Source organism: Sebastes umbrosus, chromosome 23 (assembly GCF_015220745.1).
Source record: "Sebastes umbrosus isolate fSebUmb1 chromosome 23, fSebUmb1.pri, whole genome shotgun sequence".
Taxonomy (NCBI): Eukaryota; Metazoa; Chordata; class Actinopteri; order Perciformes; family Sebastidae; genus Sebastes; species Sebastes umbrosus.
In genome coordinates, this window is record NC_051291.1 from 42,969 (window position 1) to 57,500 (window position 14,532).

At 42.1% G+C, this 14,532-nt stretch overlaps 1 protein-coding gene across 1 annotated transcript in view; it reads left to right on the forward strand.

Moving 5' to 3' along the window:
- The first annotated feature begins 5,131 nt into the window (after positions 1-5,131).
- The window catches only part of dera (deoxyribose-phosphate aldolase (putative)), a 9,950-nt gene continuing 549 nt past the window's right edge, over positions 5,132-14,532 (forward strand). The window contains exons 1-8 of the mRNA XM_037760599.1: positions 5,132-5,302; positions 7,469-7,566; positions 8,226-8,373; positions 9,463-9,558; positions 9,668-9,802; positions 9,880-10,008; positions 12,657-12,769; positions 14,433-14,532. The exon at positions 14,433-14,532 is cut by the window's right edge and continues 50 nt beyond it. Of these exons, the coding sequence (XP_037616527.1) occupies positions 5,272-5,302; positions 7,469-7,566; positions 8,226-8,373; positions 9,463-9,558; positions 9,668-9,802; positions 9,880-10,008; positions 12,657-12,769; positions 14,433-14,532 (850 nt within the window). The 5' untranslated portion in view covers positions 5,132-5,271. The remainder of the gene's footprint in view (positions 5,303-7,468; positions 7,567-8,225; positions 8,374-9,462; positions 9,559-9,667; positions 9,803-9,879; positions 10,009-12,656; positions 12,770-14,432) is intronic.

Here is a 14,532-nt window from a genome sequence, read left to right on the forward strand (position 1 = left end):
GAGCAGCCAACCTGCTGATATAGCCTCCCAGCAGGCTGATTATCAGCAGCTGAGGAGGATCACAGGTGATGAGCAAGGAGAGAGAGAAACCTGCAGCTCACATCTCTCATGACCAGAGCAGTTAACTGAATAAATGAACCATGCAACCCTGTCACTTGTTTTAACATCAGACTTAATATACCATGAACTTTTGTTTCTCATTGTATACATTTTCCCCCACCATAAATGTTTATGATTTTCAATAATATCACAGTAACAGTCACCTCTTCTCAATCTGATGGATTACTGTACAACATATGTGTCCGTCACGTGATGCCATCAGACGTACATTGGGAAAGAGACGTCTGTAAGTCAGAGGATGATTCGTTTTTGAGTACTTGAATAGTCCTTACTTAAATCTTTAGGTCTTAAGAGTTGTAAAATGCACTAACAGCTGAATCCAGAGGTATGATTTCATGTGCTCCGTTCATATGAATGAGCCCCAGGCCGAGGCTGGAGTGAGGGCTGGGAGGCGGAGGTAACCAGTTCACCTGCTCTCACAAGATCTGGACAACTTTATACTCAGTAGTCAAACTTTTTTGCTTCATGCGCCACTAAAGGACTTCCTCCAACGCTGTATCCAGCTCTCTTTATACATCTATGATGTGTAACTAGGACTGAGCTCTTGTCTGGAGGGGCACAAGAAGAATCTGGGGGGTCCAACTAAGACCAGCACAAAACACATCCCAAACAGCTGAAACCCCGTCAGTCAGCTTCAGCTTCTCCCAGCAGGCTGGGACGGCTCACATCTGTTCACAGAATGGACTCTTAGATTTAGATTTACAGTAAACCTGAAGGGATAAAGTACAGGAGAGCCTCCACAAAGACACTGTGACAGTTGTGCTGAAGTTAACACGGGGTTCTGGGTGAGTAACTGTATTTACAGCAGAAGGGCGTCTGTCCGTCCCGGAGCAGCGAGTGGACTCTGGGCATGGACCGAGGATGGCATGCAGCTCAGAGACAGCGGCCCACTGACTCACTTCCACTCGGTTCTGTCCCTCACTGAGTCAGTGCCCTGTCACTTTCACCAGAGCCCAGTCATCGAGGAACGATTCCCCCCACATCCTTCTCTCCTCTTCCTCTTTCTGTGATTCATCTGGGCCTCAGTTTGCCCCCTGCTTCACATCTCATAGTGGCCCTCCCTCCTCGGCTTTGAGCATGATCTCAGTTTAATGAAGCACAGACTCCGAAGGCTGACTGAACCACAGCGGCGAGGAACCTCCCTTTCCACTTGCTGCTCAAAACCACTCCTAAGTGGCAGAACTGTGCACCATTCACATTTCTGCAGGGATCAAAGACAGACGCTGCTATTCAGGGATGCATCTGCACATTCTTTGGCAGCCGAACAGTAAGATGAGTCAACAAGACTCGACCGGAGGGAAAACACATCCTCTGTGGATTCATGAAAAATGAGATCGCTATGCACCTCGAAGATGTTTAAAAGGTGGCAGAGAAAGATTTCTGTTGGCAGAAAAACCACAACGGTAACCTGAATCTGGTTTTAGGGGAATTCCACCTCGTGTGTCTCGTGACAAAACACACGAGGGACACCAGAGGTGGAGAATGCAGCTCAGCCAGGAGACGGGCAGACGGAGGTGTTCACCACTCGGCTCAGGGTGATCACTGTTCATGTACAAGACATAGAGAGGCCGAGGAATCAGGATGAACTCATTCCAATGCTGGTTGCAAGGTTTTCCAGGATTTCTATTCTGAACCTTTCCTCTTAAGGAGTTTACAGTGACGGTGTCTCTTGATTCAGCCTGACACACTGAAACACACCTGATCCTCCGGTTCTTCATAAACTAAAAACCCATCTATATAGTCTGGCCTTTATGTAGTGTTTTATAATTTTATGTTTTTTTTTAATTTGTAATACTTATTTTATTTATCATCATCATCACTATTATAGTGTTTATTTTACTCTATTTTATTTAATCAGCATTTTATTGCTGATCATTATTATCTCTTTTATTCTATTTTATTTTATTAAAATGTTATTATTTTAATACAAGCTGCTTATTTTTTGTAATTTCATAATTTTTATTTATTTAATTTTTATTGTTATTGTCATTTCCCTTTTATTTTATTTAACTTTTATTCTCTTAAACACCCATATTTTTATTGCTTTCTCATTCAGTGAACTTTATCTTGGTTGTTCTGGTGCATTAGTCTCTAAATCCATTTTTAACACTCTATATGTTTGTCACTCGTCTGTCCAGCATTTTGAATTGCATTTGACTAGTTTGAAAGGTTCTATATAAATAAAGTTTGATTGATTGAGTGATTGATTGAAATGTGATGATATCCACTGACATTTAAAATATGGTTTTGAGAGGTTTGAACAAAGTTTGACAGCATGATTTGAGTACATAAAGACAAAAACAGGATTTGGGTTCTCCTTTCATTGAAAGGTGCAGCTTTTGCCAAAATCCAGAACTGCACTGACATCTAGTGGAAGCTCAGGAGACATCATGCACGGCTTCTTGTTTACCTCAGTGCAGAAGAAGTAGGATCATTATGAAGTAAGCATGAAAATATAGCAATTGAAACAAACCAAAGTTATATCCAGCGCCTCGTGTCACGGCTGTATTATAAAAGAGATAGCTACCGTAGTTTTTAAAGGCTATCTGAAGGAAGTTAATGGAAATCTTAGTTTCCCAGCTTTGATTCTGGCCTCTCGTCTGGCTGAATTAACTTTAAGACCACTCATAGATGTTTACTCATGATGTGTAAGGCGTAGACTTGCAGTATACTTGCAGTGTACTGGCTTGTTAAATGTTAAAGTGTTGGACCACACACACACTAACAAGTAGTTTCTGAGAGTCACACCTCCACTCCTGAGCTCAACATGAATCTCCTATTGAGCTTTTCTTTTTTTCACGAGGCCTATATAACAATACAAGGCCTCACTAACATACTGTATGTCTCCATAATATTATGCAGCAGCTCCATGGTAACGGTGCAGCGTTTGGCTCCGGCCCGGGCTCTCCCAGCCACAGATCCTATATGTGCCTCTGCATATACGTCTGGTATGCAACAATTACTCAAGCATGTAAAACTCTCGGGCTCGCTAACTGCTTGCAGGGCGAGAGCCTGTCTGCACATAGTGGTGCTTTAAAGGGGAACACCGCCCCAATGGAGAGCTCCAACATGTTATTTACAGAGTTCAATCAATGTTAGTGAACATGAGCTCCTCTCTCTCTCGAAGCCAGAAACCAGAGAAGGAAGTCTCAGACTGGTGATGTCATCGGGTAGAAAGAGTGGAGCTGCTCCATTCTATTGTAGTGTTGTCAGCTGGGAAACACAAAATGTTCCCATATACTCTCAGTGTCATCTAGAACATCTCTCCCCATTCATTCTCTATAGAGCGGCTCCACTCTTTATACCTGATGACATCACCAGTTTGAGTTTTAGCGCTCTAGTTGTTGGATTCTGGAGAGAGTTGTTTATGTTTACTAATATATTTTGGACTGTCGTAGATGGTATGACACGTATGAATTTTGAAAATGGGCTTAGTTCCCCTTTAATGGCGTTCTGTTAAAATGCAAGACATTACGACACCTATTTATATTTAGGCCTATTTGTAATATTTGGACATGAGAACATCCTGGAAGAGTGTTAACGGCACAGGAAACTCAAGAGCAGTGATCTGGGTGGGCCTTTTTTTTTTGTTTTGTTTTTTTATTTTTAAATATATATATATATATTTTTTTTTAATTTATTTAAAAAGCTCAATACAATATATTTTCATGTTCAGATTTTTCATTACAATTCTGCAAAAAATATTTTACATAAAAATAAATTATTAATTATACATCAAAATAAAAAACAAACAAAAAACATTATATATATATATGTATATATATATACATATATATACATATATATATATATATATATATATATATATATATATATATATAACAATTGTAATACATTTAAAATGTCTAAACAATTTAATAGTTTTAGTTAATTTGAATCTTTCAGTTTTAAGTTTTCAATCATGATCAAATATGATTTAAAATCAGTATCTTTAAAAATAAAAAGGAGGGTATTCTTTTAAGCCTATCATGTTATGTATATAATATTTACTAGGATAATAATCAAATTAATTATTGGTTGTGTTTTACTGTTTTTATTGTGGAGGGATTCCTCTTCCTGAACACACAGCTCTCTCTTACTGTGGAGGGATTCCTCTTCCTGAACACACACAGCTCTCTCTTACTGTGGAGGGATTCCTCTTCCTGAACATGCAGCTCTCTCTTACTGTGGAGGGATCCTCTTCCTGAACATGCAGCTCTCTCTTACTGTGGAGGGATTCCTCTTCCTGAACACACACAGCTCTCTCTTACTGTGGAGGGATTCCTCTTCCTGAACATGCAGCTCTCTCTTACTGTGGAGGGATTCCTCTTCCTGAACATGCAGCTCTCTCTTACTGTGGAGGGATTCCTCTTCCTGAACACACAGCTCTCTCTTACTGTGGAGGGATTCCTCTTCCTGAACACACACAGCTCTCTCTTACTGTGGAGGGATTCCTCTTCCTGAACATGCAGCTCTCTCTTACTGTGGAGGGATTCCTCTTCCTGAACATGCAGCTCTCTCTTACTGTGGAGGGATTCCTCTTCCTGAACACACACAGCTCTCTCTTACTGTGGAGGGATTCCTCTTCCTGAACACACACAGCTCTCTCTTACTGTGGAGGGATTCCTCTTCCTGAACACACACAGCTCTCTCTTACTGTGGAGGGATTCCTCTTCCTGAACACACACAGCTCTCTCTTACTGTGGAGGGATTCCTCTTCCTGAACATGCAGCTCTCTCTTACTGTGGAGGGATTCCTCTTCCTGAACACACACAGCTCTCTCTTACTGTGGAGGGATTCCTCTTCCTGAACACACACAGCTCTCTCTTACTGTGGAGGGATTCCTCTTCCTGAACATGCAGCTCTCTCTTACTGTGGAGGGATTCCTCTTCCTGAACATGCAGCTCTCTCTTACTGTGGAGGGATTCCTCTTCCTGAACACACACAGCTCTCTCTTACTGTGGAGGGATTCCTCTTCCTGAACACACACAGCTCTCTCTTACTGTGGAGGGATTCCTCTTCCTGCTGTGAGGAGCAGGAAGAGGAAGCAGTGTGCTGGCAGCTCTGTGGTTAACGGTGTCTGCTGTTCATGTCTGGATCTACACGAGAACAACTAGTGAATACTACAGATAACACAGTGTGTAGTTCATCATGTCTGCCAGGAACCCTGGGATGAAGCTGGGTGAGTCTCTTGATGTTAACTGTGAAGTTAAAGCTACTTTAATCTTGACTGTGTAACAGAGTAGTAATGAGAGTTGTGTAACACATGTTGCTCTGACAGCTGCAGACAACTGCTGACAGTTTAATGAGTAACACTGTAGGTTAATGACCTGCTGAACATCCACCTGTTAACCTAGAACTAATACACACTGTTACTAACACACACTGTTACTAATACACACTGTTACTAACACACACTGTAACTAATACACACTGTTACTAATACACACTGTAACTAATACACACTGTTACTAATACACACTGTAACTAATGCACACACTGTTACTAAAACACACTGTTACTAATACACACTGTTACTAACACACACTGTAACTAACACACACTGTTACTAATACACACTGTAACTAATACACACTGTAACTAATACACACTGTAACTAAAACACACTGTAACTAATACACACTGTAACTAAAACACACTGTAACTAATACACACTGTAACTAATACACACTGTAACTAAAACACACTGTAACTAAAACACACTGTTACTAATACACACTGACTGTTACTAAAACACACTGTTACTAATACACACTGTTACTAAAACACACTGTTACTAAAACACACTGTTACTAATACACACTGTTACTAAAACACACTGTAACTAATACACACTGACTGTTACTAAAACACACTGTAACTAAAACACACTGTAACTAAAACACACTGTAACTAAAACACACTGTAACTAAAACACACTGTAACTAATACACACTGTAACTAAAACACACTGTAACTAATACACACTGTAACTAAAACACACTGTTACTAAAACACACTGTAACTAAAACACACTGTAACTAAAACACACTGTAACTAAAACACACTGTAACTAAAACACACTGTAACTAAAACACACTGTAACTAATACACACTGTAACTAAAACACACTGTAACTAATACACACTGTAACTAAAACACACTGTTACTAAAACACACTGTAACTAAAACACACTGTAACTAAAACACACTGTAACTAAAACACACTGTAACTAAAACACACTGTAACTAATACACACTGTAACTAAAACACACTGTAACTAAAACACACTGTAACTAAAACACACTGTAACTAATACACACTGTAACTAAAACACACTGTTACTATAACTAATACAGTCTGTATGTTACAGTCTGCATGTTACAGTCTGTATGTTACAGTCTGTATGTTACAGTCTGCAACATGCAGACTGTAACATGCAGACTGTAACATGCAGACTGTAACGTGCAGACTGTAACATGCAGACTGTAACGTGCAGACTGTAACGTGCAGACTGTAACATGCAGACTGTAACATGCAGACTGTAACGTGCAGACTGTAACATACAGACTATCTCTAGAAACACTGTCACTGTTGGGTGAAAGTTACAATGATATCTAGCGTGTTTTTACTGTCGCATACATTCACATACTGTTGGGTATTATGGGATGCGGCTGCTGTAGCTACAGCCAGACGGTGACGGTGTAATTGAGAACTCATGACAGACCAGCTCTCTGCTCAGCTGACTCGTTTGAACCCTTCTGGGATCAGCTCAGCTCTTCTTCACACTGATGTAACTTCAGTCTGACATGTTGTTCTTCTGTCTGTGTCACTTCTGTAAAGATCCTCTCTGAGTCTGCACACTCTTTTAGTTTCAGCACCTTTGTCTTTACTCTCTCTGTCAAAGACTTGGTCTGTTTCTAGTTGACACAGATAGCTGGATGCTGGATGTGAAAGTGTACATATCAGTCCTTCTCTGCAGTACGCCACATGACAGCTGCCAGAAACACTCTCCACATCCTCATTTATATGCACATGAATATTTTGTACTTCGTTGTGCCTGATGTGTTACAGAGTTGTGTCAGCCTTTGGAAAATCCTCCTGTTTGCCTTTCACTGTCCCAGAGTCACATGAGAACATCAGTCTCATCTGAGTGTTTGTGTGTCTGGTAGAACGACGGGTCGGGAACATGTTTAACTTAGCATAAAGACTGGAAGCAGGGAGCTCAAATACAACCTCCAACTACTCCAAAGCTCTTATTTACTCCGTGTGGACGTTGTAGATTTGTGCTATATATATATATATAGTTTTTTAGATTTATAAATAATGTGTTTTTTCCCTCTACAGACCTGGAGTGGGTCTCCAAAGTGAGAGTGAATACACATGCCGTCCTAAAGAGAGCTCAGCACATCCAAGGACAGAAGACACCCAAGAAACAGTGGCAGGTAGACGTCTCCTTTCAGTCTGTGTTACACTGGACATATCCTCTCCTTTCAGTCTGTGTTACACTGGACATATCCTCTCCTTTCAGTCTGTGTTACTCTGGACATATCCTCTCCTTTCAGTCTGTGTTACACTGGACATATCCTCTCCTTTCAGTCTGTGTTACTCTGGACATATCCTCTCCTTTCAGTCTGTGTTACACTGGACATATCCTCTCCTTTCAGTCTGTGTTACTCTGGACATATCCTCTCCTTTCAGTCTGTGTTACACTGGACATATCCTGAGGCATGGTGACCAAACAGCACAATACTACTTTAAAAGATAATTACATGAACATGACACATGAATATGTCTCTACCTGTCTGCATATGCAGGTTAATGTCCCTCTACTCACCGTGCAAATGTGGTCACATAACAACAGTATGGGTTGTATAGTATAACATCTTCTAACCCAGTACATGTCATATTATACTGCAGTATTGTTGTATAATAAACGTTCTGGACATCAGTTAAGAAACTCTTCTCTTCATAGATATGAGACAACAGATGTCACAGTATTACTCTCACTGTTCATTTGACCAAGCTTCTGTCAGCGGTGACATCGAGCTCTGAAGACGGAGACTAGACTATTGTCCGTGACGTGGGTGTGTTTGTCCTGCAGGCCGCCTGGCTGCTGAAGGCCGTCACCTGCATCGACCTGACGACTCTCGCTGGAGACGATACGCCGTCCAACGTCCATCGGCTGTGTCTGAAAGCCATCCAGCCAGTCCGATATGACCTGCTCAAGACGATGGATATGCACGACAAAGGTCTGCTACCAGAACACTACTGTACACATGAAGAGCAGGTTCAGTCACTGCAGCTACTGTAAACGTACTGATACGACCGCTGTGAGGTGTTAGGAGGTTGTATTTAATGAATTAAGAATGCTGATTATGAAATATTTACTGGTTAAACATGACTTGGAATACAAGTTCTGAGGTCTGGAGCACATTTCTAGTTCTAGTTGTTCACACGGTGCAGCAACGTCTCAACATAAAGCATTTAAAGTCTCAGTGTTCCTGTCTGTCGAGGCTTCCTCCAGGCATTCATCCTTCCTCACAGCTTCACCAATTCAGACAACTCTTTCACAGACACCTCTGCACAAATACTCCATAAACCACAGCTGCATTCTGTTCTGTAACTATTATAAATAAAACTATTATAAATAAAACTACAGGGAGAATTAAAGAAAGAAACAAATATATATAACACATTATAACAATCACTCTCATTATTATCTTGATGAATCAGTTCATTCTTCAGTCTATGAGATGTCAGAAAATAGTCAGAACTGCTGATCCCAGAACCCCCGAGACAAAACTAGACATCTTTAAATGGCTTATTTTAACAATTTAAAAGCCAAAGATATAGTATATAAAAGATATAGTATATAAAACAGAGAAAAGCATACGGTTGTTTTTGCTTGAGAAAGGATTTTTGATAATTGATCAGTTATCAGAATGGTTGCTATTTAATCCTCTTTTGATTGACTAACTGATTCATTGTTTGACATAAAGATATAATCCAGGTTTATTTGAGTCTTATTTTCATAGTTTTGTCATCATCATATCTGTCAGTAATAATAACATTAAAGCTCAGGGAACACGCTGACTCACAAACACCAGCAGTCAGACAGGGTGTGGTGGTTAAGGGGTTAATCAAACCTATTTGGACGAGCCGGTGAAGGTGAACAGTAAACATTCACCAGCAGCTCTGGAGCTCTGGAGCCGGTTCAGCAGCTTCACGTCGTCTGTTCAGAGCTGATTCAACCTGCAGAGGGCGACACAGACCAGCTCATCACCACGTCTCTTCTCTGCTCTGCTTCCTGTGATGTGATGTGTTGTGTTGTGTATCAGGAGTGACTACAGCAGCAGTGTGTGTGTATCCATCCCGCGTGGCTGATGCCGTCAAATCACTAAAAGCAGCCAACTCCAGCCTCCCTGTTGCCTCCGGTAAGTCACCTGATGCAGTAACCAGAGTGTGTCGTGTACCTCCAGTATAGAAACTGAATCAGACTTGTGTTGTCCCTCGTCTCCCTCGTCTCTCTCGTCTCCCTCCCAGTGGCCACTGGTTTCCCAGCAGGCCAGACGCCGCTGGAGACCCGCCTGCAGGAAGTCCGCTTGGCCGTGGCTGACGGCGCCACGGAGATCGACATCGTCATCAACAGGACGCTCGCCATCACGGGACAGTGGGAAGGTAAAGCTGAGGACACACTGATGGGATGGGATGTGATCATGGATCATGGATTGAGTGTGTCCTTTCTCCCTCTACAGCCATGTATGATGAGATCCGTCAGTTCAGGGAGGCCTGTGGAGACGCCCACATGAAGAGCATCCTGGCTATCGGAGAGCTGGGCACCTTCACCAACGTCTACAAGGCCAGTCTGGTCGCCATGATGGCTGGTACGTCTCACCACCGTCTCACCGTGACACAACAACCTGCTCTGACATGGTTCAGTGTCGCTCACAGTCACAGTTTGGACTGCGTGTTAAATACAGATAGACTTTTTCTTTGGTGAGTGGAGGATGGAGAGATTTAGCTGCATCGGTACATTACACCAACAATACAAACACGTTTCCACGGTGTAGGAAGAGTCAGGCTGGAACCTGAACGGCAGCTGGAGAACACCTTCTGTGACCGAACCTCTGTCTAACAGCAGGGTGTCTGCCAGTCCTGGACAAGTCTTTAAATGACTCAACTTATTGATCTAGGTTCAAGTCTTTAAATGAAACCGTACATGCTGAATGTTCTCTAATAGTTCAGTTTGAAATATTCAGAAAGTAAAGTCAGAAGGTAAAGTGGGCTTTCCTGAAGAACCTCTAGTTTAACGTCAGTAAACCGGCAGCACCAACCTCCAGACCTCTGCAGCAGTTTACCCCGGTCCACACTGCCGAGCTTTAACAGCAGCAGTAGCTCCTGTTGAATGATAGAACACATCTGATGTTGCCTTCATACGTCAGGCATAATAATATATAATCATAATAAATAATCATGTTTAGGTTTGTTGTGTTTATGGACATAGTCAGTGTATGACCTACAGTAGATGGAGTTTGGAGAAACAGACAGGAGTTCCAGGACGGGAGGCAAGCAATGTACTGCTGTGGTCTTTGTGTTTAGCAATGCAGTTCATCTGTCTGATATACATACAAAGCATTTCTTCTTTCCACCTATTCAGGAAAATTAAAATTTACCACTTTTGACAGTATTACAGTTTAGCTTCCAGCTTTTCTAGCAATGTATTTCAGCTCTTAGCTTCTTTAGCTAATGCAGTTCAGCTTCCAACTCTGCCAGTTGTACATTTCATCTTCTAGGGTTTTCAGCTGTGCAGTGCATTTGAGCTTTAACATTTTTAGGCAAGTCATTTCACATTTCTGCATTTTCAGCTATGCTTTGCAATACGCATTTTAGACACCTAATTACTTATACTTTGCCGTCAGAAAGCTTTGAGACAGCGAACTGAAGCCGTTATCTCTGCTCTCTTCAGAGCCACCAGACTCCATTGATAAAAACACGTCATTTTACCTCTCTGAACGCAGGAGTTGCTGATCTACTGCTGCAGCGATCGGTTAGTTAGTTAGTGTTATTGTGTGACTTTGGTGAATCTAAACTAACCCTCTGATACACCAAAGTCTCAAAACACAGGTGATCTACACTTGATACTGTCTCTGATGCAGGCTGGAAGCTGCAGCTGCTGCTCGCGCTACGTGTACGTCTCTCCCGTGTAGACACAGAGTGAGACGGTGTGTTTCTGAGTGTTCCTCCTCAGTCAGCAGCTGGAGGTAAATAGGAGTTTGTCCGCAGGCTGATGGATCTCTGTGGTGAACTGAGATGTCACAAATCAACCTGTGTTAAAGTGATGATATCAGCGTCTGAGAGGGCTCGTAGAGGGACGACCCACACAGCTCGCTGGATTTCATTAGCTCCACCGTCTCAGCCTCGTTACCGCCGGCTCTGCTCGTACAGTACCGCTGGATCAGACCGCTGTGAGAGAAGGGCTCGCAGGCCAACGTGCACGTGTTTCAGCTGTTAACTGAAGTCCGACATCGGTCTGATGTCCATGTATCACCAGAGAGGTTTGAAGAGGTGAAGGCCTGGTGTAATTCCGGCGGTCATCCGGCTTGTGGCGCTGCTGCTTAGCTTTTTCTTTTGCCTATTGCGAACCTGATGAGTGGAGCCCTCCCTCTCTCATGCACACACACACACACACACACTAGCTTAACTAGCCATCACATAATAAGCCGATTACAGAACCAAATTGTCAGGGGCTCTGATAGAGATCATTATTAAAATGCATTGCTTTTGTCGCCACCCTCGCTCCTTAATCTCCCCTTGTTCCTATGAATTGCGTATGAGATTCCTGAAATTGAATGATAATTTCACCTATTAATCTCTGATGCAGGCTATTTTACTCTGCTGTTCCCCGCCAGTATCCCCCTGCCCACGCAAATGAATAGAGCTTCATTACCGCCACCCGCATTTAATAACCGTTATCCATTATCTGGTAATTAAGACTCCCCAGAACGAATCTTAAGGATTATGCCAGTTTGAGGAAGAGGGGAGAGAGGCTGAGAGAAAGACCTGACTGGAAGAATACATGGAACATGTCTTTAATGAACTGGAAAATGTTCATCTTGTTCTGTTCAGTAATGAACAGTCATTATCCACCAGGGAGGCAGAAGGGATGGCTCTTTTCCTGTCTTTCCTGCAGCCTGCAGTTTGTGGGTAATCTATTAAAGAGTGTCATTTCATCTTCTATTTTTATCAGGAAAGCTGATAAAACATAATTGGCTGTGAAGGAAGGGAAGGAGAAATGAAGGCTTTTATTGATGAGCGTGCAGCTGCCCCGCGTTAGCCGTCATCAGCCGCAGCATATGTTCCAGACCGTCAGAGTAATGCCCCGTCCGTCCGAGCTCTGCACCGCGCTGCGTCCCGACTTCAGCAACTTCAGCAGCTTCATCTCCTGTTCAGTCTCTCTCCTGTAGCGGCCTGACTCTGGAAACATACATATAGATAAACGTATGACTACATGTCACCTGTTTCATCCCGACAGGTTCGGACTTCATCAAGACGTCCACGGGAAAGGAGTCCGTCAACGCCACTTACCCTGTTGCCATAGTGATGGTGAGGGCCATCCGGGCCTACTTCCTGTGTACGGGCCACAAGGTACAGTACTTCCTCCTGCCTTATTCTGGAGCTAGTGGATGAGGAGAAGCTCCGCTGCAGATCAGCTGCATGCAGGTCGTCTCATTTATTAGCTCCATTCAGCAACCAGCTAGAATTATTATAATAATAATAATAATAATAATTATAATAGTTCTCATTTATGTTATTGTTTCATTAATACAATCAACCCTCTGCAGACTAGACAGTAGTGGCTGTTACACATCCATCATGGCAGAAGGTGGAAGAACGCAGTGACAGAACTAGTCAACGATACTCTGCAGTCTGTTGATCTTCAGACCAGCAGCCAAAGGAAAAGAGCTTTTTAGTAGCCTGCATTTTATTACAGTAAATCATTTTTATTTAACGTTAGCCAACATAATTAGTTGGCTGATGGACACACTCTTATTTAACCTGGTTTAAACATACAACCATGTCAATCATCAGATTGATTTGATGATCCTGTAAGGTGTGCAGCCCGTTACTAGGAGGGGGGACACAAAAGAGAAGTAGAGGCTGGCTAAAGATGTGCACAATCAAAATCAAATCACCCAACCCAACATAACCCCAGAGAGCCAACTGAAGGTGTTGACCCTCTGCAGACACACAACCAACTGAGCAGCCAACCTGCTGATATAGCCTCCCAGCAGGCTGATTATCAGCAGCTGAGGGGGAACACAGGTGATGAGCAAGGAGAGAGAGAAACCTGCAGAACCACATCTCTCATCATCCCTCTGACCAGAACACAATGCAAATCAGAAATAAAAACAAACCAATAAAATACTTTTTAAAATAAAAAATGTTTTGAATAAATTATAAATTTGTGAACAAAAATATACAAATTACTTTGATGTTTGATTTATGTTAAAGGTCACTTTGAAGGATTAACTCATGACTTAGACCCGGTAGTAAGATGCGTCCTCAGTGATCGTGGACAGTTTTAAGGACGTCTGTTCACACTTGGCATTAGAATGAGTCTCCAGTGATCACAGGTAATAACTCCTGATGAGCAAGGCTCAGAGAAACCTGCAGAACCAGATCTCTCATGATCCCTCTGACCAGAACAGAACCCGCCGGTCTCCCCTTTACAGACACGTCCACTTTATGATAATCACATGCCGTTATTATCATACAGTACAAATCTAAAGTCTAAAATGATGTGTTCCTGGTGTGTTCTTTATACTATGACAGCTTTCCTAAAATTACATTTTAAATTAATATACTTACAGTACAGCAATATGTCACAATATATTGAATCATTACCCCTGTACCATAATATAATATATAATATGATAATATGTATCGACAGATTCTTCACAATTTAGTTTTTGCATTTCTTCGAGAAAAAAAAAAAAAAATCACCTGACAACTTTTAATTTTTTTTATGTTTCACAGATAAAAAAAAATGTAAAGAAGTTGAAAAGATGATTCTGTCTTTGATTCATCAACAGAGAAAACTATTTAATCAGACTTTAACAATAGTCACCAGAATGTTTTAGCAGTTAAACTCTTATAGGATACAGCCTTAACGTTCAGAGTGTAACCACGCTGCAGGTGAAGTGATGTCCTGTTGACAGAGCTGTGTGTGTGTGTGTGTCTGTGTGTGTGTGTGTGTGTCTGTGTGTGTGTCTGTGTCTGTGTGTGTGTGTGTCTGTCCGTCCCTCAGGTGGGCTTTAAGCCAGCGGGGGGGATCCGGACGGCTCAGGAGTCTCTGGTGTGGCTCAGTCTGATCAAAGAGGAGCTGGGCAACGACTGGCTCTGTCCTC